This window comes from Cordyceps militaris (assembly GCF_000225605.1).
Source record: "Cordyceps militaris CM01 unplaced genomic scaffold CCM_S00004, whole genome shotgun sequence".
Taxonomy (NCBI): Eukaryota; Fungi; Ascomycota; class Sordariomycetes; order Hypocreales; family Cordycipitaceae; genus Cordyceps; species Cordyceps militaris.
The window spans coordinates 2,321,800-2,346,358 of record NW_006271972.1 but is presented as its reverse complement, the minus strand read 5'-3'; the positions used below and the strand labels follow the sequence as shown (position 1 = coordinate 2,346,358).

General features: G+C 56.3%; 9 protein-coding genes across 9 annotated transcripts; 3 read left to right on the top strand and 6 right to left on the bottom strand.

Moving 5' to 3' along the window:
• Positions 1-862: 862 nt before the first annotated feature.
• Positions 863-2,314, bottom strand: CCM_05736 (Fatty acid hydroxylase; the record flags this gene model as incomplete). Its single annotated transcript, XM_006670880.1, has 2 exons — positions 863-1,980; positions 2,209-2,314. 2 exons carry the CDS (start codon positions 2,312-2,314, stop codon positions 863-865), a joined length of 1,224 nt encoding a protein of 407 aa, XP_006670943.1.
• A 679-nt stretch (positions 2,315-2,993) lies between these two features.
• Positions 2,994-3,937, bottom strand: CCM_05735 (DUF1275 domain protein; the record flags this gene model as incomplete). The annotated part of the gene is made up of 3 exons (XM_006670879.1): positions 2,994-3,583; positions 3,645-3,674; positions 3,745-3,937. The coding sequence occupies 3 exons, from the start codon at positions 3,935-3,937 to the stop codon at positions 2,994-2,996; spliced, it is 813 nt and encodes a 270-aa protein (XP_006670942.1).
• Positions 3,938-6,061: 2,124 nt separating this feature from the next.
• On the top strand, positions 6,062-7,287 carry CCM_05734 (carboxyphosphonoenolpyruvate phosphonomutase, putative; the record flags this gene model as incomplete). The annotated part of the gene is made up of 3 exons (XM_006670878.1): positions 6,062-6,382; positions 6,443-6,590; positions 6,656-7,287. 3 exons carry the CDS (start codon positions 6,062-6,064, stop codon positions 7,285-7,287), a joined length of 1,101 nt encoding a protein of 366 aa, XP_006670941.1.
• Positions 7,288-7,918: 631 nt separating this feature from the next.
• On the bottom strand, positions 7,919-8,494 carry CCM_05733 (uncharacterized protein; the record flags this gene model as incomplete). The annotated part of the gene is made up of 1 exon (XM_006670877.1): positions 7,919-8,494. One exon carries the CDS (start codon positions 8,492-8,494, stop codon positions 7,919-7,921), a length of 576 nt encoding a protein of 191 aa, XP_006670940.1.
• Positions 8,495-9,988: 1,494 nt separating this feature from the next.
• CCM_05732 (efflux pump antibiotic resistance protein, putative) lies at positions 9,989-11,739 on the top strand (the record flags this gene model as incomplete). The annotated part of the gene is made up of 2 exons (XM_006670876.1): positions 9,989-11,010; positions 11,076-11,739. 2 exons carry the CDS (start codon positions 9,989-9,991, stop codon positions 11,737-11,739), a joined length of 1,686 nt encoding a protein of 561 aa, XP_006670939.1.
• A 442-nt stretch (positions 11,740-12,181) lies between these two features.
• CCM_05731 (uncharacterized protein) lies at positions 12,182-13,527 on the bottom strand (the record flags this gene model as incomplete). The annotated part of the gene is made up of 4 exons (XM_006670875.1): positions 12,182-12,322; positions 12,380-12,835; positions 12,885-12,893; positions 12,946-13,527. The coding sequence occupies 4 exons, from the start codon at positions 13,525-13,527 to the stop codon at positions 12,182-12,184; spliced, it is 1,188 nt and encodes a 395-aa protein (XP_006670938.1).
• A 1,566-nt stretch (positions 13,528-15,093) lies between these two features.
• CCM_05730 (UDP-glucose,sterol transferase, putative) lies at positions 15,094-17,746 on the top strand (the record flags this gene model as incomplete). Its single annotated transcript, XM_006670874.1, has 2 exons — positions 15,094-15,902; positions 15,958-17,746. The coding sequence occupies 2 exons, from the start codon at positions 15,094-15,096 to the stop codon at positions 17,744-17,746; spliced, it is 2,598 nt and encodes an 865-aa protein (XP_006670937.1).
• Positions 17,747-17,987: 241 nt separating this feature from the next.
• CCM_05729 (integral membrane protein, putative) lies at positions 17,988-19,619 on the bottom strand (the record flags this gene model as incomplete). Its single annotated transcript, XM_006670873.1, has 2 exons — positions 17,988-19,340; positions 19,416-19,619. 2 exons carry the CDS (start codon positions 19,617-19,619, stop codon positions 17,988-17,990), a joined length of 1,557 nt encoding a protein of 518 aa, XP_006670936.1.
• Positions 19,620-22,182: 2,563 nt separating this feature from the next.
• CCM_05728 (Oxoglutarate/iron-dependent oxygenase) lies at positions 22,183-22,878 on the bottom strand (the record flags this gene model as incomplete). The annotated part of the gene is made up of 1 exon (XM_006670872.1): positions 22,183-22,878. The coding sequence occupies one exon, from the start codon at positions 22,876-22,878 to the stop codon at positions 22,183-22,185; it is 696 nt and encodes a 231-aa protein (XP_006670935.1).
• Between the last annotated feature and the right edge of the window lie 1,681 nt (positions 22,879-24,559).

Sequence of the window (24,559 nt, the reverse complement as noted above, 5' to 3'; positions counted from 1 at the left end):
AGACTTTCATTTTGTTGAGGAAAACACGGCCGGCCATCAGCTTTCCACGCGAGATTCATCAGCAGACTCCGGCACTTGACGGCCTGTGTGGGTTCCCAGCTGCAGACTCACTGCCAGGACTCCGTCACATGCCAACAAGTTTGAGTGGGCGACGACTCTACCAAGACCTCTCGTGGAGGATTTGATCGCCCTCATTCACTGCCGTATCGGGTCAAAGCCCTCGCCGCTGGCTGTATCTTGGTAGAGCCGCGACTACGTGGCTCAGTGAAGATGGTGTAGGGGTACAATGGCTTGGTTTGGATCAACTTTCACAAGGCAGAGCATGTGCCCGTCGGGTCTTGGCGAGGGGGAAAAGGTGCGCCCCGGGCCTTCCGAGCCCTAACTAGTCGTAGGTCTCTCATGCCTACCAAGTGTGAATTCGTCACCTGACTTGTACACAATTATGGCGCTGCTGATCGGATCGTGATGGAACCCGGTGGTTGACCCGTCGAAAGGCGATACGATGCCAGAACTTTACAGAAGTGTGCTAGGAAAGGAATTATGCGTGTAATGAAACAGAAGTCACACAAAGTAGGAGTTGTAAGACGTATTTATCAGCTATTTACCTCTCTCATGACATATACATTGACTTCCTCGCTAGCTGCGCTTCACCTCAAATACTTTCTCCTTTTTTCGGCATTCATAATTTTCCGTCTTAGGGCGTTGTGCCGTTGTGTCAACAACTGCTACTCCCCCGTAGCAACATTTCATATGCAGACGGCCGTTTCAATCCTTCATTCTTGTGCATAACTCTGCAGGGTATAATATGGTCTCGTTGCTGTTCTTCGCACCCCCCCTCCGAAAAAGAACCTTCGTTAAATGTCTAAAATAGCGGAATCCGAGCCTGATTGGTATAGTCGACATTTTCCTTGACCAACTCGATGCGGTCGTGGCAAGTGCCGAATAACCGATCCCACACACGGGTTTGTTTCCCGTAGTTGTGGCTCTTGCGCCAGCCCTTGCGGTGGTGCAGGTCATGGTCCTCGATCCTGAGCTCGGCGTCAAAGTAGTTGAGGATGGGGCTGAAGGGGGTCGCGGCCTGGATGTTGAGGCGGAGGCCGCTGTGGCCGCCGGCTTCGGTAAACGCCGTGTACTGGTGGCAGACGAACCAGTCGTAGAAGCCGAGCGGGATGCCGACGGCGCGAAAGGTCAGAAAGGTCAGGAAGGGGATGCCGACCATGTCGAAGAACTCCTGCACGTCGTCGGCGTAGGCGGACAGCATGGCGTTGGGGTGCTTGGTCAGGTGGTGGGTGCGGTGGAACTGCCAGAGGCCGCCGACGGAGTGCATGGCCCGGTGGTACCAGTAGAACCAAAAGTCGAGGACGACGCCGTAGAGCCCGATCTGGAACGGCAGCCACACCCACCAGGACAGCGCGCTCATGGCCGCGAGGGGCGACGAGGCCGGCGTGTAGACGAGGTAGGCGGCCAGCAGCATGCGGCCGCCGGCCGTCTTCCATCCGGCGCCGAGGACCCGGGAGACGCCGGCGTCGGGGATGCCGTCGCGCTCGCTCTCGCCGTCCAGGAAGCCGTACGTGTGTCCCAGCTCCCGGATCGTGTGCAGCTGCCGCACCACGACCCAGAGAAAGCCGGCCGTGTAGTAGCCGACGGCGGCGAGGAACGGCAGCCGGATGCCGGTGACGGACAGCCAGGACTGGTGGACGGCCAGGACGACGGCCGCGTGCAGCAGGATCCAGACGTGCTGGTCCGTGGTGCTGACGTTGGGCACCTTGTCCGTCTTGGCGTGGACAGGCACCGCGCGGTCCAGGTCGCGGTGGAACGGGTTGATGATGTGCAGGATCCAGTGGTTGTGGTTCCAGCGTTTCCGGTCCCAGGTGCGCCAGGTCGACTTCATCGAGTCTTTGGCGCTGGCAGGCGGTGCAGACATGGTGGGCAGGGAGGCCTTGGTTTGTGCGTATATGGTATCTGTAGTCGTGGCAATGTCTGCACGGTAACTAGCGATTCATGTACAGAGAAAATCCGAGAGGGTTGACACGGGCTATATACGTGTGTTGCCGCCCCTGGGCAGGGAGGAGGCGCCATGGCCGCCGCAGAATGCGGGGAACGACCATCACGCTTGATCCATCCCCAACAAGCTTGCCACGAGGACGTAGTGTAATAAGCATATTTCTGCTTTCTTATGTGATGGTTGGTTGGGGCGGCAGCGCGTACGCTTGACTCGTTGTCCCGAGAGCCCGCCCAACCCCGCGGCAAAAAACGCCGAGGCAAAGAATGAGGGGCAGCCACGCAAAAACCTTGCGTCTATGGTACCCGTCATCGTTAATAAGACTTGTTCGACCAACCAGAAAATGGCATTTGCTGCGGAGATGTTCTTCTCGATTTGCATGTGAAGATGGACGCCCTCTCACGAGACAATGCCAAAGCGCGTGACCAATCATGCTTGAGCATTCCAGAGTTTCTGCCTGATCGGGCATATTACATGAAAAGCTCCCCCCGAAAACCAGCGGCAGTCTATTGGTTGAAGGGTTTTGGCTCACATGCTAAATAGGATGAAACCTTGCTCATTGGCCAGGTCTGGCTCTGACAATACTGATACAGCGCTGTGGCAGAGATGGGGACGTGCTTCAGAGACGCTAGCCTTGACACTTGAAAAAAGCCTTCAAATATTATAATTAAAAGCCATATTAGCAATTTCTGAGACTTACATGATCAAACAAGAATTTAGTCGTCACAGTGATCAAACCAGAGGAAGCAAGACAACTCGACGGGTGGCTCGCCCATTCCAGCCAAGCCGCTTCGCCCCCGAGACACTGAGTGCCCACGGTCGCAAGTAGTAAGTTCAGGTTATGCACTGGTGAAAAATGCCGTGCACAAATTGTTGAAATGCGAATGCGACTGTGTTGCGCTTCTTCTGTCTATGGCTCTATATGCAGCGCTGGGAAAAGGGAAAATGCATCATGACTCCGGTGCCGACCACGCCCTTGTTTGCGCTTCTCTCACTTTTCCGTCCAAAACAGCCAGCCAATGGCGAGCAGCAGCTTGATACCCGCGACCGTCCACAGCGACGGCTGCACCGCGCCCGACGCCTTGGAGATCCAGCCTCCGCAGATGGCGCCTACCAGCGTGAGGACAAAGGCCATGAAGCGCCGGTTGCGCTTGTCGTTCTTTGCCCACACGAGCAGCGCCGGGTCCGACATGAGGTCGCACAGCATGCTGGTGACGACGACGGTCGGGATCTCGCCGACGGCCAGGCTGCGGCTTGAGACGATCTGGCCGGCCGCCTGGAAGCTCAGCAGCGCGATGACGGCAATCTCCTTGAAGTCGACGGAGCCGGGCGCGCGGTGCGACGGGTACGAGCCGTCAATGACGCCGCCCTGGATCAGCGCCGCCGCAATCATGACGAGCATGGCCTGCCCGAAGAAGGAGAGTGCCAGCACGCCGCGACGCTTGCCGCCGAGGAGCATGGCGAAGCGCGCAAAGAAAAAGGAGCCGATTATGAAGAAGCCGATCGAGCAGAGGGAGCGGGCCCAGCCAAAGGGCTTGTTGTTGTAGCCAGAGGTACCGAGGGCGAGGAAGATGGTGTTGCCTGTAATGTTTTGTTCAGCTTCTGGCTGCCCGCCCGTGCAACGCGACGAACTGTGACTCACCTGTTTGCATGGAGACGAAAGTTCCGTAGGCTAGAGAGAGAAAACGTGTCAATTGTGTCCCAATGCCGTTTTCTTGTGTGGATTGATCCCCAGAACATACCATTGTAGATTGTGCCATCCGTCAGGCCCGAGACGAAGCAGCAGGCGAGCATCACCACATATGCGCGCTTGTTGTCCACCTCCTTCAGGTACCTGGCCCAAAAGCTCGGCTTCTCGACGGCGCGGCCCGACTCGGGATCGTGCTTGGATTCTTCAGACGACGACATGGCTTCTTTCGTTTCGTGTGCGGGCATTGGGTTTTGGGTGCTCATGCTTTCGGGAACGGTTTGGCAAGGGGGGGGAGAAGGGGAGCGAGGTTCGTCTGTTAATAACGACGCCCAGACAAGCCGGACGGCACTCAGATAAAGGATCCGGGAAGGAAAGAAGAGGAAAAAAAAACGGGACAAGTCGGATAAGAAATTTAGGAGGGACCAGGGTCTGTGGTTAAGTGGGAAATAGCGCATGAGTCTGGGATAATAGCGGGAGGCGGATCTTACACAGAGCGGGATCGGATCCGCTCGCGAGACAGTGGAAATTTCAGACCAAAAACTTATCAAAATGCCATTTGCATCGGACGTCTTTGCCAAGCCAATCTCTGGACCGGATAGTGTTGCGAGATCCTTGTCTCTTGTCGAGAGACTTTCTTCTTCCCTCGTGGCGAAGCCGTGAGCCCGGTCAGCCGGTCTCACAACAGCCAGCATGCCGTTTTTCTTTTTTAACCTTTTTTCCGCGTTCCGGACATGCGGGCGCATACATGGCATTCCTATTGGGCCGTCGCTGAATGGGCTTGGGCAGACCATGATGTTAGCTCTTAGTCTGCCAAGCGACAGAAGCCCCGTTGCACAACTCACCACCTTACTAAAGTTTCCACTTTATTATAAGTCGCGATGCAACGTCGAGTGTGAGGTGCTTGTAAGCCGACGAGCACTACCCCAAACCCTGCATGAAGCCGGTCGTCGTCGTCGTTTGCGAGAGCGGCCTCGGTAACTAGAAACGATAACGCTCGGAAGCCGGATGGGCTTACGCTCTAGCTGATGAGACAAGGCATGTGTGTGTGTGTTTTACCGGTCATTTCCGACGGCCGCAAGACATGCAGATGTTCGAGAAAGACGGCGCCGCGTCCATGGTCACGCTCCGGGGAAGACGGCCGCCGAACGAGAACACGGTCGCCAAGACAGGCGCTGTGCCGACCGTGACAGGCTGGAAATGAACAAGGCGCAGCACTTTTTTGTTCAAGACGAATACAGATCAAAAGTTGCGGTCAAAAGGCTGGGAGCAGGACGACAATGACCGATGGCGCCAAAGGGTTGGGATCCAGACGACAAGTGGTTGTTTGTCAACTGGGGCAGAGTAATTGTCGTGGGCGCTTTGTGGCGGTGGTGGCGGTGGTGGCTCGATGGCAAGCCCACGCCGTTGTACGGATAGTAGCCTACCTACATTGAAAGGGCACATTATATGTCCATGTTTACCTGGCTCTACTACATTTCTGTTTTCCTCTGCATCTATGTATATTTTTTAAGGAATTACTAGTCGATTTTGAATATATATAGATGAAGGAAGTTATGGGGGCAAGTGAATACAATGAATATAGCTGAAATTAAAGAACTCTATAGATTCCAATAGATTTTTTTTTATTTTTTTTGTTCTACTCAGTCTCAATCAAATCATACAGTAATTATACACTCCTCCGTGCGTGGCGTGCCATTGGCGCCACACCACGCAGACAATCACTCAATCGGTTGACAAACAGAACCTGGCCCCCGGCGATGCTGAGGATGGCCAGGCCTTGGCAGCGATCAAGGCGCCTCAACTGACGGACCCAAGTTTCCTCCAGCGTCGGCCTTCCAAGACATCAAGTTACGTGAGGGAGAATAAGCATACTTCTCAGTAGTGTCATCTCGTCGACCCACAAAGCTGGAATCGCCTGAGCCCTTGGTTCGCAGCGGCTGGCAATCACTGACAGGGATTCCTTCTTTTGCTTGCCTTGCTTGCCCCCCCAAAGCAAAGCTTGACTTGCCCGTCCAAGATAGGCAGTATTACTGGTAGGATCAAATCCGGACTCCGGTCTCGATGTGATTTGCAATAATGGCCATCCTCGTTGCGCTTCAGCTGTGGATCTCTCACGCTCAACGACAGAGCTGACGAAAGACGTGTCCAAGACTATAAAGAAGCCGAGTAGGCCCTCTGTTCTGATCCTTTTTGAAAGTATTAAGCCAGTCTTGTTCTCTTCATTTCTACAACTGCTCGCGTGATAAATCGCCTTTCGCAGCATTCTCTCATCATTCTTCTATACAACATCCTTATACAACCTCCTTTCACGCCATCTTTCTACAACATCATTCTACCCTTCCTCCATTCCATCCCTCAAACACACAAAAATGTCGCCTTCTTTTGTCGATATTGTTGAGACCCCGGTCGTTGCGGCCCCGGTCGCGGCCCCTATTATTGAGACTGTCCCCGTCGAGACCGCCCCCGTCGAGACCGCCCCCGTCGTCGAGGAGGCCATCATTGAGTCCAAGGGCAGCTCCGTCGAGTACCTTCCCCTGAACTACGTCGACGCCGTCGACATGCCCGCCATTGGCGCCACCAAGCTGCGCAAGATGATCTTTGAGTCCAACGAGCTCATCGTCTGCCCCGGTGTCTACGACGGCCTGTCGGCCCGTACCGCCATCGAGACCGGCTTCAGCGCCCTCTACATGGTACGTCTGGCCCCTTTTGCTCTCCCGCACGCGATCCGATCCGGCTAACAAAAAGTATAGACTGGTGCCGGTACCACCGCGTCCCGCCTGGGCCAGCCCGATCTGGCGATTGCCCAGCTCCACGAGATGCGCGAAAACGCCGAGATGATTGCCAACCTGGACCCCTTTGGCCCCCCTCTCATTGCCGACATGGATACCGGCTACGGCGGTATGTGCAACCCCCCCCCTTCCCCCTTGTCTCACCGTATAGACCACCCGCTGACTCGGATGCAGGTCCCATCATGGCTGCCCGGACCGTCGAGCAGTACATCCGCGCTGGCGTCGCCGGCGCGCACCTCGAGGACCAGGTCCTGACCAAGCGCTGCGGCCACCTGTCGGGCAAAAAGGTCGTGCCCCGCGAGGAGTACTACTCGCGCATCCGCGCCGCTCACGCGGCCCGCGTCCGCATGCGCTCCGACTTTGTGCTCATTGCCCGCACCGACGCCCTCCAGTCGCTCGGCTACGACGAGTGCATCGAGCGCCTTCGCACCGCGCGCGACCTCGGCGCCGACGTCGGCCTGCTCGAGGGCTTCAAGAGCAAGGAGCAGGCCGCCCAGGCGGTCAAGGACCTCGCGCCCTGGCCCCTGCTCCTCAACAGCGTCGAGAACGGCGCCAGCCCGACCATCACCGTCGACGAGGCCCGCGAGATGGGCTTCCGCATCATCATCTTCTCCTTTGCCTGCATTGTCCCCGCCTACAGAGCCATCAAGGAGACGCTGACGCTTCTCAAGACGACCGGTGTTGTTGGCACGCCCAAGGATCTCACCCCCGTCAAGCTGTTTGAAGTCTGCGGTCTGAAACACTCGATGGAGGTTGACCAGTCTGCCGGTGGTCTCTCCTTCTCTGGCGGCATCTCTAACGCATAAAAGCCTGGAGGCATTCACGGATTTACACATGTTGGCTTTGCTTTTTCCCTATTTTCTTTTCCTTCCCTTCTTTCCACTTTCTCATTGTATAGACTATCTTGCAAGTAACGACTCAGCTTGCCCGAAGCAATAGCGCGATTTATTTTCTCGTCAATCAGGCGTATCAATTTTATTATGCATTATACTACTCTGGTCCTTTTATAGCCTCCTGTGGTGTTGAGTCCCCTGTGAATGACTCCCGTAGATGGACGGGGGATGCCATTTCGAGTTGTGTAAGCAGTCTTAGTCGTGGCCACAAGGTTGCCAGTTAGCGGCGGGGTCAACATGTAATATTTGGCAACCTATTAGTTCAGATTGAGTGAGAATGATATCCGCTTATCATCTAAGCTCTTACGAAAGGGTGTAATGTGGATCAGCCAAGGAAGGTGTGATTTCTCCAAGAACGTCGATAGCACAATGTGGCGTTTCAGTAGTCGAAGACTTTGTCTATCACTACACACCATCACTACACCTCATCACACACATCCACATATGGGTTTAAACAATGTGCGTAATTAGGTAGTTTTTTATAGGTATATAGCCCCGTAGCGCCATCGCTTGTCCCATATTTACATCTGTACCGTAGCTACATCTAGCAGTCGGCCAGGTTAATGAGGCCGAAGAAGGGACCAACTTCCGGAATGACGCTGCCGGCAGTACCAATCTTCTGGAATAGCTCGCAAAGACCGTCCTCGTCGTCGACGGTGACGGTCATCTCCAGGTGACCCTTTTCGTTGCCGTCGCCGAAGCGGTTGAGAATCATCTTGCTAGGAATGGTGAACTTGGTCTCGATGGGGGTCGGGGTAATGGCCTTTTGGTTCTCGTGGGTGAGCATCTTGCCGATGATGTTGCGCATCTGCTCGTCAAACTCGCCCTTGGCCTCGGGCGGGAAGATGGCGTCGACGGTGACCTGGAAGCGGAAGTGCTCAAAGGAGCCGGAGCACGACGCCTCCTTGCAGGTGCCCATGACCTTTTGGTGCAGCTCGTCGCGGACGTCGTTGTAGAACTGGTCGCAGTCCTCGGGGTGCTCATCGCCGGGGTGGCCGCACACTTGGGTATGCACCTGCTTGGGGCCGTACCAGTCCAGGTTGGAGTGCGCGTTGTCGGCGGCGGCGAGGCTCGCGAGGCCTAGGGCGGAAGCGACGGTGAGGAAGGAGTTAAAGTGCATATTGAAGGTAGTGTTCAAGGATGATGTTGGTCAGTACTTGGGAGGGGAGAACTGGCAGAGGAAAAGAGACTATTTATTCTATTCTTGCGTCAAGGACTACAAGGTTCGTACAAATTCGTTACTCTAATGTTCACCATGTTCTGTATAGACAGCCCGAAACGGCAATGCCGGCAATAACGTCGTCTACAACGCCAGTGGAATCTCTAGGGCTTACTTGTGGATAAGTTTTCTCTATGAAATCGTCATGAAGCTCTCCCCATCCACAGAAATGGATAGCCAAGACCTCAGGAAGGAGAGAAAACGCTGGTACTTGGACTGTTAGTGCTGCCCGCCAGTCACCAGCCTAGTGCTTATGACGTAGGATGACTGGAATGCCCGACAAGCCGCCAGCCATGAGCCACCATCTGCGGAGTGCCAAGATCCTAGTCCGAGGCATCGAGATTTTCTGTGCCTTACATGATGGAGAGACAGCAACAAAGTTTGTTGATCCGGCAGCGGTGCAAGTGCCGCCGACTCAATAACACGCCAACTCCAGTCTTTGCTGACCTCTAGTCCAGGCCGAGAGACCGGGTCACAGTGTTACCGGGCGTGGTTTACTTCTTTTTCGAGGAAACCTCCTGCGCCGTCTACTGATCCCATCGCGATGCTACACAAGGCTAGCTCAGAAGGTGGCTGCCGCCAGCGTCACGGGCAACATGGCTAGTTCGTCGGAGCTTGGAAGAAGCACCACGATGCAGGTTATTTTCCCAGACCCTGACAAGCCAAAAGATTGCTGCAAATCCGGAAGAGGCTTCCGGTTGTGCAATTACATCCATTAGTTACGACCAATTGTACCATGTTTCCAAGAACTCGCCCCAAAATTCTCAAACCAACACCTGCAGCCTCCACATACGCCAGCAAAACACGACCCAGAAAGCAGTGGCTCTCGGTACGCCGGGAAAAGGGTCACGGACGAATGACTGGCTCTATGGTGAGTCGTGTCTCATGCTCAAATGGTTTGCGCACGTACGACCGACGGCTCTGGGGAATGTCTCCAGCCTGGCTTCACTCTCAGAGCCAGACTGTCACTTTTCCATGCGAGACCTGTCGCACATGATTTCTTCCTCGCTGCCTTTTTTTCTCCGACACTTGACATGCATCGCAGTTCGGCAAGATGTCTGATTGGGTGGCGTCCGGACATTTTAGTAGCGCGCCCATATCCAGAGTGAGACACTTGTTGCTCCATCGGGCAGCCGAGAGGCATCACCGGAATGTCTACGCATTTTTAAGCTGCGAGGAAAGAAGGGGGCAAGAAGTCCATGACCTCTGACAGACACGGAGCTCCAAGCTGTCTGGTTAGTTAAAAGGGAGCTTAAAGAGCTCTTTCCCGTAGTCTCAGTTCATAAAATACTCTGTAGCTCCTTCCTTAAGCGGTTTTGAAGCAATCTTCAAGCTTCCTCAAAGGTGTAAGTTCACAGAACTTGCGTTTTTTTTTCGATGGAATCAACCGTTACGATGACGAGTCGGAAGTCATCAACGGCGACATCCTCCTCCGCAGAGCTCTCCGATACCGCGACGCTGACATCGCTGGATCTCACACGGCCCGCCCAGCTCACCCAAGCCGATCTCGAGCGCCTCGGACGCGAGCGGCCGCCCATCTTTGCGAGCACCTTTATCGAAGTTGCCTTTGTCATCTCCATCGTCATGTCTCTCATGATGAGCGAGTACTTCACCTCGGGCTTCAACATTATCCTGCCGACGCTGACACGCGCGGTGCACATCCCCGAGGCGGCGCGTACGTGGCCGACGGCCGTGCCCAATCTGGCCGCCGGCGTCGCGCTGCTGCCGTTTTCCCGGCTGTGCAGCCAGTGGAGCGCGCGCGTCGTCTTCCTCGGCGGCCACGTGTGGCTGATGGCGTGGGCGGCGGCGGCCGGCTTCTGCACGAGCGCGACGCCGCTCATTGTCTGCCGCGCGATGCAGGGGCTCGGCTTCGGCGCGTTCCTGCCGGCCGGCCTGTCCATCCTCGGCCAGATCTACCGGCCGGGTCCCCGCAAGAACCGCGTGTACTGCGTCTACGGCGCCTTTGCGGCCGTCGGCTTCTACTTTGGCATTCTCACAGCCGCCCTCACCACGCAGTACGCCGACTGGCGCTGGTACTTTTATCTCGGCGCCACGCTGCAGTTCGTCGTCGTCGCCGTCAGCTACGCCGCCATTCCGCGCGAGCTCCACGACGTGGACCCGGACGCGCGCATGGACTGGCTGGGCCTCGTGACGTCGGTGCCGGCGCTGGCGCTCATCAACTTTGCATTTTCCGAGGGAAACCACGGGCCGCAGGGCTGGGGCACGCCGTACATTGTCGTGTGCTTAGTGATGGGTGTTATTTGCCTCGGCCTGACGGTCTACGTGCAGGGATGGGTATCGACGCAGCCACTCATGCCGCGGCGGATATTCAAACCAAAGTACATGATTCGACTATTCGTCTCGCTGTTTTGCTTTTACGGTGTCAATTCCATCTTCTTGTTTTACAGCAGTCTTTAGTAAGTCTTCCTCGGCTGTGATTCGGCAACATCTCTCTTTCGGTCTCTAACAACACAATCTTCAGCATCGGCAATGTGCTTCATGCAAGCCCCATTCTCTCTGCCGCTTGGTACACGCCCCTCTTTCTCGGTGGTCTCTTTCTTGCCATAATAGGTGGCATGGTGCTGCATTTACTATCAAATCAGATCCTCCTCATCGTGTCCAGCCTCGGCTTTCTCTTTTGCGTGCTGCTATTCGCCATTCTGCCAATCGACTCTGGGCAGCCTACGAGCACTCTCTATTGGATGTACATATTCCCAGCCATGTTTTGCGCAACTCTGGGCATCGACCTTTCTTTCAACGTCACCAATGTGTTTTTGACGACGGCGCTGCCGAAGCGCGACCAGGCTGTGGTGGGCGGCATCACAAATTGCCTGATCTACATTGGTAGCTCCTTTTGTCTCGGGTCCAGTGATTTGCTCATCTCATCTGTGCAGAAAGTCACAGGCTCAAGCCTGAGTTTGGCACGGCAATATCGACTCGGCTTATGGCTGGGTGTCGGACTGGCAGGCGTGTCGCTGCTGTTGACGGCCACCATGCGTCTGGGCTCGGCGTCGGCGGAGCTCACCGCGGACGAGAAGGAGGAACTACGTCAAATAGCGGAGAAGGAGAGCCTAGAGACGGCAGACACGGCATTTGTCGCTGACAAGGAAGCGATGCTCGTCATCAAAGAAAAGTTGGACAATTAGGTCCTCAACGCCCATACAGGAAGCTCACATGAGCAAGATGGATGATCGAAGTTGAAGACAACATATACATGTCAAAAAGCATCAGCGTTGTAGACGGCTGGTTATCCAGTCGTCTGGGGCTTATTTCTCCTTCATCATGGCTACTGTGTCATTTTTATGCATTCATCATACGCTGCCTTCTTTTCTTAATGTTTCATTATTCTTGGATTATTGTATATTACATTATCCCATAATTTACAGAGTTATATTCACTGACACCTCGAGTGATGCCCCGAGTTCTAATGCGAGAGGTTGGATCGCCTGGTGTCATCCTCAAAGTCAATGTGTACAAGATTGTAGCGCGGGACCACGGTCTCATGAAGTACAGATTCTGCGCGTGAGCCCAGCGTGCACGATGTCAGCCGGTGTACCGTTGATATACGGATGCATTGATCGTATTCGTTTATACCGCCTCTTTGCCATCAACAACCTCGACGGCGGGCCCTTCAATCTTCTTCACTTTGCGGCCCTCCCAATACGACATGAGGCCGGCGAGCATCGCCACGCCGCATCCGAGGCCGATGAAGGCACCAGTCGCCCAACTCTATTTTCCGGTTAGATGCATTCAATTGCGTTAATCAACGGGCGTGCCATGACGTACCGGGCGATCTATGCGGTTGTAGTGCCACATGAAGAAGCAGAGAACGGCCTGGAGTATGGTGTTGAGCACCATCATCCAGATGGTGAAGCCCAGTTTCCAGACGGGTGTCGGGGGCGCGACCCGACCGGTAAACGTGGGCGGCTTGGCCTGGTCCGAGGATGCGTCGGCGGCGGCGGCCTCCTCGACCTCGGTGTACCAGGTCGGCGGGCGGAACCAGCCGCGGTTCTGCTGGGCGAGCTTCGCCATGGCGGGCCTTTCGCGCATGTGCACGCCGCGGACAAAGTAGTGCAGGTCGCGGAAGCGCCAGGGCGCGAGGCCGAAGCCGGTGACGCAGAAGAGGGCGTTGAGGATCTGCGAGTCAATCTCGAGCCAGCTCTTGCGCGGCGAGGAGTTGTCGTCGGCGGACGGGTGGTTCATGGCAGGGGCGGCCTTGAGGAGCAGGAAGAAGAGCATAGCCTGGAGAGTCAGCGAGGTTCGAGTTTGGACAAGGATGATTCACACATACACCCCATGCCTAGATAAGTGTTAGCGGCTGGACTCGTTGGTTTTGGTGGTTGCGTACGTACGACGACATTTAGACAGTAGATGGTGATGAGGAACCCTGCAGGCGTGATGAAGAATCTCCAAAACGCGGCCAGGCCGTTGACCACTGTCGGGCCAATGTCTGCTTTCTTACCGTGGCTTTCGCCATGGCTGTGATGCCACAGATGATGTTTGTGGTGGTGCTTCTTGTCCTTGTCCGCCGCCTCGCCTTGCGCAGCAGAAGCAGCGTCTGCCACAGTCGGCGCCTCGGCGACCAATACGGGCGCCGCCGCCTTTTCCGCGCGCTGCTGCTGCTCCAGCCCCGTGCTGGCCCGCGTGTTGCTGCGGACCAGCGCGAGGCGCCCCGTGTCCTCGTAGACGGCGGCCAGACGGGCCGAGTGGCCCTGGGAGTTGAAGGTGATGTGGCCGGCGCCCATGTCCATGTCGCGCAGCTCCGTCAGGTTCGGGGCCTGGGCGATGGCGGTGCCGGCGGCCTGCCAGATGCCCAGCTGGGGGTTGGCGTTGAGGACGGAGAGGGAGGCGCGGCGGGCGCGACCGACAATGGTGGCGGACTCGCTGCCATCGCCGCTGCCGGAAGCGGAGGGTCGACGTGGTGAGGAAGCCATTGGGGATGCTAGGATGGCTGTTGTCGATGGCGACAGCTTCCAATGGCTGCTGGTTGGTGTGCAACGTAACGTGGTAGCAAGCTAAGGGGGCAGGCGGCGATGGTGGTTTTGTTTGGTCAGTGATCCGTCAGTCGCCAACAAGCGCCGAGCTACGGATACCCTGGTCATGTAAGAACTACGAGACAGGTTCCAGGGCGCCACACACGAAGAGAAGTTTGGGAAGGAACTTTGAGAAGGAAAATGTCTTGGACGGCATATTAGATGCTACAAAACTATAAAGTCCGCATTTTGTAAAATTATGGATAGGATTGACAAGATGGGCGGGCCGCGAGGCTAACAAAGTCGAGACCTCCGAGCGCTGTGACGCTGCCAGGCGGGCCCGGCTTCACCGGTGGTGTGTTGACTAGCACAAGTGGCGCCGGCAAATGCTTGTTGATGAAATCGATCTTGCAAAATGGGGGGCAGTGCCAGTAGTATTTTGAATTTTCTATCCGTAATACCTGTCTGCTTTCGCTTTGTGACCAAGTTTTCTTTCCAGGTGACCGACCGCTGCATGATCCATGATCGTCAAGGATCTCTTTGCCGACCCCTGTACCTGGTCGACCAGGGTACCAGCAGTGAAGCGCGGTTATATTGACAACTATTCACCATGTAAGTCAGGCAGCAAGGTATAAACGCCGTTCGTAAGGACGGAACCAGCGGCCATCTTCCATCTTACGAGGCACGGATGATGATGAAACAGGCCGTTGCTATCTGTGGCGGCAGGCAAAGACCGAAGTCGCCGGGCGCGTCAAAGGCAACTGAACACCAGTGGAACAAGAGCATGACAGTGTGCAGGCGCTTGATAAGCAAGATAGAAAATTGGAAAAAAAAAGAAGAAAAAAAATATCCCAACAAGAAAAAGATCCCCGGCATATCCTTTCCAAAGTTCAATTACTTAAATTCTCAACGTCTCCATGCCCCCAGCATGAACATTGGCATCCTACTCAAGCATTATAGATCCCTTGTACTTACAGGCGCCCACCCACTACCCGAACCACTGGTATTCGGGCCTTGCGGCATCTCCACTCGCCGTCGCGGCGCCGGAAAATCCCCCAAATTCCCGTCAGCCGTCGCCACCAACAATCCTCTGCCGCTTGGAGCCGAGGTCGAATCTAGTTGGACGTCATTCAGCGCCGGTTGCTAATACCTCTCAACATCCTTCAGCACCTTCAGCACCCGTTGCATCCCATCGCCCCTCTGACCAGGGTTGCAAGGCTGCCCCGCCCATTCAAGCTTCAGCGGACCCCCGAGCCTGGCCTTCAGTGGGTGGGTGATCCGCTACGGGCCTCGGATCAGCGCGCGCCCCGCCGTCTAGGTACCTAAACTAGGTACAGCTCCCATCTTTTACTCTTGGTATTTCTGCTCGTGCTTGGCTCTCTTCGTTTGCTTCATCAACTCCCATTGACCTGGCCCATTGCCTGCTCCAGCTGCCATCGAGAGCTCGCTGCTGCTTCCCACCTTCTCTTCCCTCCTCCGGCAGGTCCAACACCTGTTTGCAGCTTCGCAAAATACGCACCACACGCCATGTTCCGCACCAAGTCGACAGAGCCTGGCCAGCTCGTCCTCGAGCAGGGTCCGTCTGGCTCCGTGCTCGACGATGGCCGCTTCAAGATTCGCTTCCACAGCGAGGCGCATTCTCTCGCCTCCTGGTATCACGACCTCCAGATGAAGCGCTCCTGCAAGCACCCTGCCAGCCGCCCGACCTCGCCCGAGGCCCTCAAGACGGATCCCGCCGGATTCCCCCCTCTCAACATTGCCATCCACATTGTTGGCTCCCGCGGCGATGTCCAGCCCTTTATCCCCATTGCCCAAATCCTCTCCGCGGCTCCGTTCAACCACAGGGTGCGCATCTGTACGCACCCCGTCTTTAAAGATTTCGTCGAGGAGCAGGGCGTCGAGTTCTTCAGCATTGGTGGTGACCCGGAAGCTCTCATGTCATACATGGTCCGAAACCCGGGACTATTGCCGAATAGAGAGAGTGTCAAGGCCGGCGATATTGGCAAGCGCCGTGACGAGATGGCGGAAATCATCAATGGCTGCTGGCGCAGCTGTATCGAGGCTGGCAATGGCATGGGCGAACCCGTCACCGCCGCCTTCGTAACGGACCCAAAGGAGCTCTTCATCGCCGATGTCATCATTGCCAATCCGCCCTCCATGGCTCATATTCACTGTGCCGAGAAGCTCGGCATTCCTCTGCACATGGTTTTTACCATGCCCTGGTCCCCAACCGACGCCTTTGCCCATCCTCTGGCCGCTATGAACTACGGCGGAGCCGACAAAAAGATGGCCAACTACATTTCCTTCATTATGATGGAGCTCCTCACATGGCAAGGGTAAGTTTTTTCTTTAATTTCATTGCAGCGTATAGCATTCTAACGCCGCATTTAGCCTCGGCGATTTGATATCCAAATTTCGCCACCAGAAGCTTGGTCTCGACCCCATCAGCCCTCTTTGGGGCTTTCATCTGCTCCCGCGTCTTCGGGTACCCTTCACCTACCTGTGGTCAAAGTCATTGATCCCTAAACCGAAGGACTGGGGTAACTACATCAACATTACTGGTTTCTCCTTTCTGCCCCTTGCTAGCTCATACACGCCCCCCGACGACTTGACTGCCTTCCTGGCTGCTGGACCGGCACCAATCTATATTGGCTTTGGTTCCATTGTCGTTAAAAACCCTGCTGAGCTCAGTAAACTACTATTTGCCGCGGTCAAGAAGGCTGGCGTACGGGCCATCATCTCCAAGGGCTGGAGCAAGGTCGGTGGCGACGACGTTCCCGACAACATCTACCTAATCGGCAACTGTCCTCATGACTGGCTCTTCCAACACGTCTCTGCTGTCGTACATCACGGCGGTGCCGGAACCACTGCTGCCGGTATTGCTGCCGGCAGGCCGACCGTCGTCGTCCCTTTCTTTGGAGATCAGGCTTTCTGGGGCCGGATGGTAGCTCGTGCTGGAGCAGGTCCAGAGCCGGTCCCCTTCACCGAGATGACAGTTGACAGCCTTGCGAAGAGCATTACCACAGCCCTAACAGATGATGTACAAAAAGGTGCTCAAGAGATGGCCAAGACCATTGCCGCGGAGAATGGAGCAGAAGATACCGTGACTGACTTTCTCGAGCGTCTTGCCAGCGAGGATAAGCTGCAGTGCGACTTGTGTCCGGGTCGGCTAGCTATCTGGCTGCACAAAAAGACAGGCGCACGCTTGAGCGGATTTGCGGCAGCCTGTCTAGCTGACAAGGGCATCATGACGCCTGATCAAGCGAAGCTGATCCACCACAAGAGTTGGTATGTTGACGAGGGTGCCGAGCATCCCTTGGTAGGCATGGTTGCTTCGGCCACAGGCTTCGTCACAGCGGTCGCCATTGCCTCTTCTGACTATTCCAAAGCATGGAAATACCGGCCTAGCAAAGCAAGCGCCAAAAAAGAAACTGCAAGCGAGTCTTCATTCGAACGGAAAGGAGCTGTTCCCGAGGACAAACCCCCGGCAAATGGTGCGGCCCATATCATAACCCCGTCGCAGATGGAAATTTCTGCCAAGAAAATGGCAACAAAGTCCCTTCGCACCGTGTGGACTCCCCAGCCTCGAATTGAACGCACACCAACCTTCCACGACAACTGCAAGGCGGAGTGGGAGGGGCATGAGAAAGGTCGACACGGCCGCACGTGGTACCTTGCTCGTAAGACGAGCAGGTTCGGTGTCGAGCTTACCAAGGCAGGCCTCAAAGCACCCGTTGCCTTTTTCTGGAACACGGCCAACGGCTTCCACAACTTCCCCTCGTACGGCTATGCCGGCATCGAGGTGCGCCGCAGGGACGAGGTCAAGGGTTTCGGCAGCGGTGTCAAGGTTGCCGGCAAAGAATTCGTTCTCGGTTTCTGGGACGCCTTTTCCGGCATCATCGTCCTGCCGTACAAGGGCACCAGAGACGAGGGTGCCAAGGGTCTCGGCAAGGGCATTTGGCGCGGCGGCAAGGGCTTCTTCTGTGGCCTGGGCGCCGCCGTCTTTGGTCTTCCCGGCTACACTCTCAAGGGCTTCGAGAGGGAGCTTTCCAAGCGCCACCTCACCAAACTCAAGGCGGAAATCCTGCTCATCAGACTCCGCAAGTCGCTCCAGGATTTCCGCGAGGCCACGGTGGAAGAGCGCGAGGCGGTGATTGACGCATGGATGGCCAAATACTAACATTGTAGCAAGGCTCGGAATGTCGGTTACAAATCTCACTCACTTAATTATTTACTTTGTCAGGGCAGGTCTGGGTTCATCTCTCTTTTTTGGATTTTCTGGGCGGCGATTTGGGTTGATTTTGTCGTGGGGTCCATAGAATACGCGGCGCACACTTGCGCACATATACCATTGAACGTTATTCATTGTATGTATGTATTTATTATTAGTATATTTTATTTACGGGATTTATTTTCTGGCGCTATTTAGCATGACACTCATTTTCGAATGAGGCGGTCGAGTCATGTTCGGGATTGTCACTATCCTCCAGATGGCCGGGCTGCTCGCGGTCCTCCCAGGTTGGGTATTTAGCATCCAGTTCGAATGCCGTGTTAGTCTCTACTAAGCGAGGACTTATGGGTGCCGTATCAGTGTCGACACTGGGGGGTCGGACCTTGACCTTGCGCGCATAGGCGCTTGTGCTGGTCCTGTGCGAGACGGCAGATCTCTGGGAGAGGGAGTTGATTGTGCTGCCAAAGACGCGGGGCCACATGCGCACGAGGATGAGGCGCAGCGTGGGCAGGCAGGCGCACATTAAGCCTACGTTGATTTCAATCGTCGCCCACAGCGCGACGGGCACCTCGTCCCACGTGGGGTTGATGGAGTTGGCAAAGTATATAAGGGAGCGCAGCCGCAGGGCCGAAACGATGGTGACTCTGTGTTTTGGTGTGTTAGTCACCAGCGAATGTAGCAATGAGAGAGAGAGAGAGAGAGAGAGAGAGAGAGAAGAAAATACGTACAAGGTGCCTGTCAGAAACATGATGGCGGCGCCGACCTTTTTCTTCCAGTGCAGCTCGAGCTTGCGGATCTGGAAGAGCGGGATGCCAATCATCCAGACGTCAATAGCGACGCTGACGCCGCCATGGATCCAGCCGAGCAGGTTGATGCGGGTGCAGTGGCCGTCGAGGGGCTGCACGTAGCGCAGCCAGTAGAAGCGGACGGGCGTGCACTGGAAGACGGAGAGCAGCATAAAGGTGAGGCCAAAGACGGCGGTGACGGCCATGGTGAGCCACAGCACGGCGCGGACGCCGCGGCCGGGAAAGATGGACAGGTAGAAGAAGAGCAGGCTCATCTTGATGCTGGTGACGAGGAAGAGGTACAGGATCTGCTGCGCGTAAAAGTAGCGGCCAAACGTCTCCATGGTGGCCGGCGGCAGCGTCCACACGTCCTTGCCGAGCCCGTGCCGCGTCAGCCCGACGGTGTTGATGATGGTGCACGGCAGCCCCACGGCGACGGACGCGATGATGAACCAGTCGTCGAGCCCGAGCCGCCGCGCGTAGCTGTAGCAGCCCTTGAAGAGCAGCCGCGCGAGCACCATGACGCCCGTCACGGCGCAGAGCGTAATCGACGCCACGTCAAAGGGCGTCGCCCGGTCGCGCCGCGGCACGTCGCACGCCGCCTGGGTGTAGTTCTTGGTCGCGATGCCCTCGGCGAGCGTGCACGCCGCGGCGACGCATGCGCTCAGGGTGCTTTCCGTGCTGCTGTCGGCGCAGAGACAGGTGCCGTCGGCGCAGCTGTCGCGCGTTGCGGCCGTGGCGTTTTCAACACATGGCCTCTGCGTCCACCCGGTTAGCCCCCCCTTCCCCCAGCACGACCCTTGTGTCCGTTTTGGCCTGTTTATTTGACTTACTGCGCAGGATGGCACTTGTTGCAGAACGGTCGATAAAGAGCGCGGTTGTATCAGCGCCTCGGCGGCGTTGCTGTGTGGTGGTGGTGGTGGTGGGAGGAGGGCGCGGGCGCCGGGCGATGATGGCGTGCCCTGCTGCCCTTGGCAGACGCCTGCGAGGCATATCCCGGCGAGGGCGGCCAGGGACAGCCCCGGGGAGGTCTTCATGGTTATGGTGTGGTTACACGAAGAAGGGGGGGGAGCAGCCCGGCGGTCGTGCAACCTGCTATACCATTACCGCCGCAATCAGATCTCGGGGTCGGGTTTCTCGATGGGTATGATGGACGTGGGAGAGAGAAGTTGAGATGACAGGTAGAGAAAGTGAGCAAGTCGGTGGCATTTGGGGAATAAGACGCCAAAAAAAAGGGAAAAAACGAAATTGGGCCAAAAAAGTATATTTCGGTGTATGGTGGCACAGACTTTCTTTTTAATGTACCCAGTACTGGACGCCTCTTGATCCAACTCTCTCGGACCTCGTCCCCTCCAGCCTCCCCAAGCCCCCAGTTCAGCTACTGCCCGCTCCACATGTTTTTTTTGACTGAATCAATGTCGCAGGATTGGGGGCAAAAAAGGAACCACGACCGCGGCCGGGTATACTGTACATACTACACCACCTTGGAGAGGGGGAAAGGCGGACAAGGGGAGGCCGAACGGAAACTGCCAGGTCCTGCTCCACCCCCGCAAACGTCGAGATATACACAAGCGGACAAGTTGAATAATGACGAGGCTGCCTATTGGCCGGACCAAAAGAGCGCCACACACACTGGTTCGGGTTCTCTTGACTCTCATGACAAGAGACGCAATTCCCCCACATTTGAGGGCTTGCAGAAAACGCCGGCGTCTCCGCCGAGGGTTGAGATTATCTGTCATATGTCATGGCGCGCCTTTTTGGGGGGGAGGAGGGGGGGTTCAAGAAGCTGTCTGTCCACCACACGAGTACAACGTGATTCGTATTCTGTTGAGAGGAATGCCAAAAAAAGAAAAAAAGGCACGTGTAGAAACGAAACAACCCCCCCATGAAGCTTTCCTTGCCGACCAACCCGTCCACAACCCTCGTCGCTTGCTGTTCCTAGTCATCGTCAAACACCAAAGCTTCTTTTCTTGCCCTTTCCCCTTCCCCTTCCCCGTGCGCCTTTTATTTCCCCGACTAGGATCAGGGGTTGTTGGGATGGAAATTTCACCTCTCCATATTGGCCAACGTTGGCTTTTTTCGTATGTTGTAAGCTTTCCAGGGTTGGGGTTTGGCGTTTTTTTGCTGTTTCCCCGCTTTCGTGGGGAGCGGGCTAGCACGGACGTTTTTTTACGGCGCGCTCATGACAGCAACGGTAGTTAGTTGCCTACCGGTTAACTCAATGGGATGAAAAGACGTTTTGTTTTTTGCGTCAGACGACTAGTTCTTATTAGTGAGGAATGCGACTTGATTTTAGAGGGCGTGCGGGAATGGGAGGGAAGCGCGGGCAAATCCCTTATCCCCCCCCCCAACTCCTCGGCCGATAGTTTTTGACACCTGCCCCCTCGGCAACGGGTCGTGGCTTGGCGCGCACGAGCAAATATCAAAGTGTATATACCAAACGAGAAAAAAACTCCTACTAAAGATCCCCGTGTGTCCTCTGCATATGCAAGCAAGAGGCATGACAAAACTCTTTGACTGTCGCTTCTTGTTTCCATGAGTCAATGGGGCAAAATGACTCTCGCTCCTGCAAACCCCGAGACAGTGGGCTAAACAAGAACGGAGACAAGTTCACGACGGAGCTACCTGTACCAGGAATAGAGTTCATTTTCTCTCAAAAACTATCTCTTCACGGCCATTTTTTTCCGCATATTGTCTCGGTCGCAAACTGCGCCGCAACAAAATACAACTGCCGGGGGTGGCCATCTACAGCAAACTCGTGCCTGTGCAGCCTCGGTCCCACAGCGTTGCAGTGCCTTATTACCCTCCCCTCCAACGACGGCTCTCGCTGTTGGTGCCATGGCTCAACGGCGACATATGCTCGGAAATTTGAACGTGACAAAAAAGTTGCGGTTGAAATTCCGTCTTTCTTACTTCCTTTCTTTTTTTTCTGGTGTCTTCACGTCCGTGTCCTTGTCATCATCGCGATTTTGGGCGGTGGCAGCGGTACCACCCCTGACACAACATCGCAACTGTCTCTGCGCATTGACATGTCGTCGCTAATTACTTAATCTGCGTCTGAAAGAGCGGAGATGGGCAGACAGGGCTATGCAGAGACGCCAAGACTGACGGTTGTGTCTCAATTGGTTGTGCCTTGTCCAGCTGTTCGTTCCTTGCACCAACATCACAGCCTTGACAGGCCCCCCTGGTCGCCAGGTTCCTCGGGATCGTCGCCGCGCAAAAAGCATGTGGCTGCAGCTGTGCAGTATGTACTCCGTAATATATGCTGGTAAATATCTCCCAGAGGCGCATGCAACTCCGGCTATTACCCTTTCTTCCTTCTCCGACAACAGGGGCAGCCCTAAAAACCCGTCCGTGATCGACGTCCTAGCCGTCGGCGATCTCTCGTCGGCTGAACAGCAAGTCTGCGCCTCGCTGTCCCCGTGCTACTTGAGCGTAATGGCTACACGTAAACGAATATAGCCGGGACTATCCCACGGCAGAGCGATATCCCGCGTTGCATCTGGCCGCCACAGAGTGTTGCTCCCATCTCGCTCACTTATATGGGACATGCGACGATACGAGCCCCCAGCTCGCTCACGTCTGCATCCAGGGTGTTGTTCACGGCTCCTCTTTGGGCGCCGCCGCGCCGCCGGCCTGCAGCTGCTCCTTCCAGCGGTACGCGCGCTCCACGCCGGCCCTGCGCTGCGCGGTATCGCAGAGCGCCTCGTCGCCGCACTCGCACTCGCCGCCCGCGCGCAGCCAGCGGTACGTGATGCTCCAGCGGTCGCCCCTCGGCCGGCGCACCTCGCCCAGCGTGTCCGTCTTGCGCGCGCGGATGCCGTGCGTCCAGTGCAGCCGCGCGTCGCCGCGCATCAGCATCATGCTGCGCGGCGCCACGTCCACGTCCACCCGGCGCCCACCCGCCCGCCCAAACTGCATCACCACCGGCGCCCCCAGCGACAGCGCGTACAGCCGGTCGTCAAACGCCCCGTGCGTGTCCGCGTGCGGCGGGATGCCCGTGCCCGGCGGGTAGTGCTGCACGCACACCTGGTCCGGCGGCCGCCGCGGGCCGCCCGCCTCGTCTGACGGCAGCAGCGCCGTCAGCCACCCCGGAAACGGCGCGTACGGCACGTCCAGGTCCACCGCAAAGGTCCGGTAGCTAAAGGTGTAGCCGTAGTGCAGCGAGCGCCGGCCCTTGCGCTCCGGCCATGTGAGCTCCGTCTGGAAAAGTTGGATGAGCGCGGCTTCTTGCGCGGGGGAGATGAAGTCCTTGTGGATGAGCAGGCCGGCGGGCTCCGTGTCGAACGGTTCCATGGGAAGTTGGTGCCGCGTGTGAGTGTAGAGGTCCTGTGGTTGTTGGTTTGTGAGTGGTTGTGTGGGAGAAAAAGTCGCCAAACGGGTTGGGTCACGTGACTCTTCTCTGAATCAGACGTCCTTTTGCCGTGAAGATCTCGACAAAGCTACTTATAAAGGAGAAAATGAACGTAGTCTATTCATTAATTAGATAACTTGACTATTCGCTGGCACCTGTTTCACAGGTATAGTCTGCCTGTGTGCCGAATGCGCGACGAGTTCCATTGGTCGCTCCCAGCTTGACTTACACGAACAACTGCACAAGCCAACAAGCACATACCCTTCTAGTCTTGATCAGATACCGATTTCTCCTCTAAGCAAAATTCCGATTCTTCCCCAGACAATGGTTCCTCCCTCCCCAGTATATTAACCCGGCCTCGCGCTACGACACCGCATTTTGGCGTAAGAAGTGGATGTATCGAGGCCGAAACCGTGGCCGGAACGCTTGCCGCCAGCTAACGAGCCCGATAGAGATGCGGCTTAACATGTAAAAAATTCAAATTTTCTGGGGCTCGCTACTCCGAGTGCCGGCCGAAATATTGGAGACTTTCAATCATGCAATGAGCAAAATATTCCCCCCCTAGAAGTCACGGCCGGTCGTGGGCAACGTTTTTGGGTCTGCGCGCGTCGCTGTCGCGCTGGGCATGATTGTCACCGGTTGGGCCGGAGGTAGCGCGTAATTTCCGTGGAGACGAACGATTTCGTCTGATTCTCGTGCATGTAGGGTGCCCCAATTGCCGGCTACATTTTGGATGCCTATGGTGGCCAGGACGGCGGCTTACACATATCGGCCGCCCATGTTCTACGCCGGGTCCATGGCGTTGGCAGCGGCCGTACCGGTCGGTTTCATGCGTTTCCGAATGAGCATTCCTCTGCTAGGCAAAGTCTAAACGTGGTCTGACTTTTCCAGCGTATCGAACTCAAGAGCACCGCATTCCCGTGGACGCCGGCAAAATTCACAAAAAGCAGACGATGAAACGCATACACGAAACATACAAGAATGATTTGGCGACTAGATTAGAAAGACAACTTGAGCCACCATGATCATGAGGAGTTATAGAGCGAATGTCGGGTTTTTGTACATGGAGAAAGATATTTTGCTTGACCCCCTGGAACTCGGGCAAATAATACAAACGCGCCTTGTTTCACCAGCCCAGACGCCGAAGCTGGTGCCTGGCACTATACCGCCTTCCGCGAAAATATACTCGTGACATCGATATTAGCCGCCTTGATCAGGGCGCTGACTTCTCGCACATGCAGCAGCCCGCGGGGCAGGATGATGTAGAGCGCCGACTCGAGCTCCTCGTCCGGCCGCAGCTTGTCGTTGTGCGTCTGCTTGCCCGCGGCCTTGAGGGAGCCCATGACGCGGCGGTAGCCATGCCTCGTCAGCCGCGCCAGCAGCCCGCCGCGGCCCGTGACGTCCTTGAGCTCTGCGTACGGCTCGAACCCGAGGCTCAGGTACGCGACGCCGCTGCTGCGGAGCAGCTGCAGGGCCGCGACGACGAGCAGGTCGGTGATGCCGCGCGGGGCGTCTGCGGCGGCCACGCACGGGTCGAGCTGGAAGCCGTTGTTGGCGCCGAGGTAGCGCAGCCCGGCGATGCCGTTGGCCCTGCCGTCGCGGCCGGTCGTGTACAGCACCATG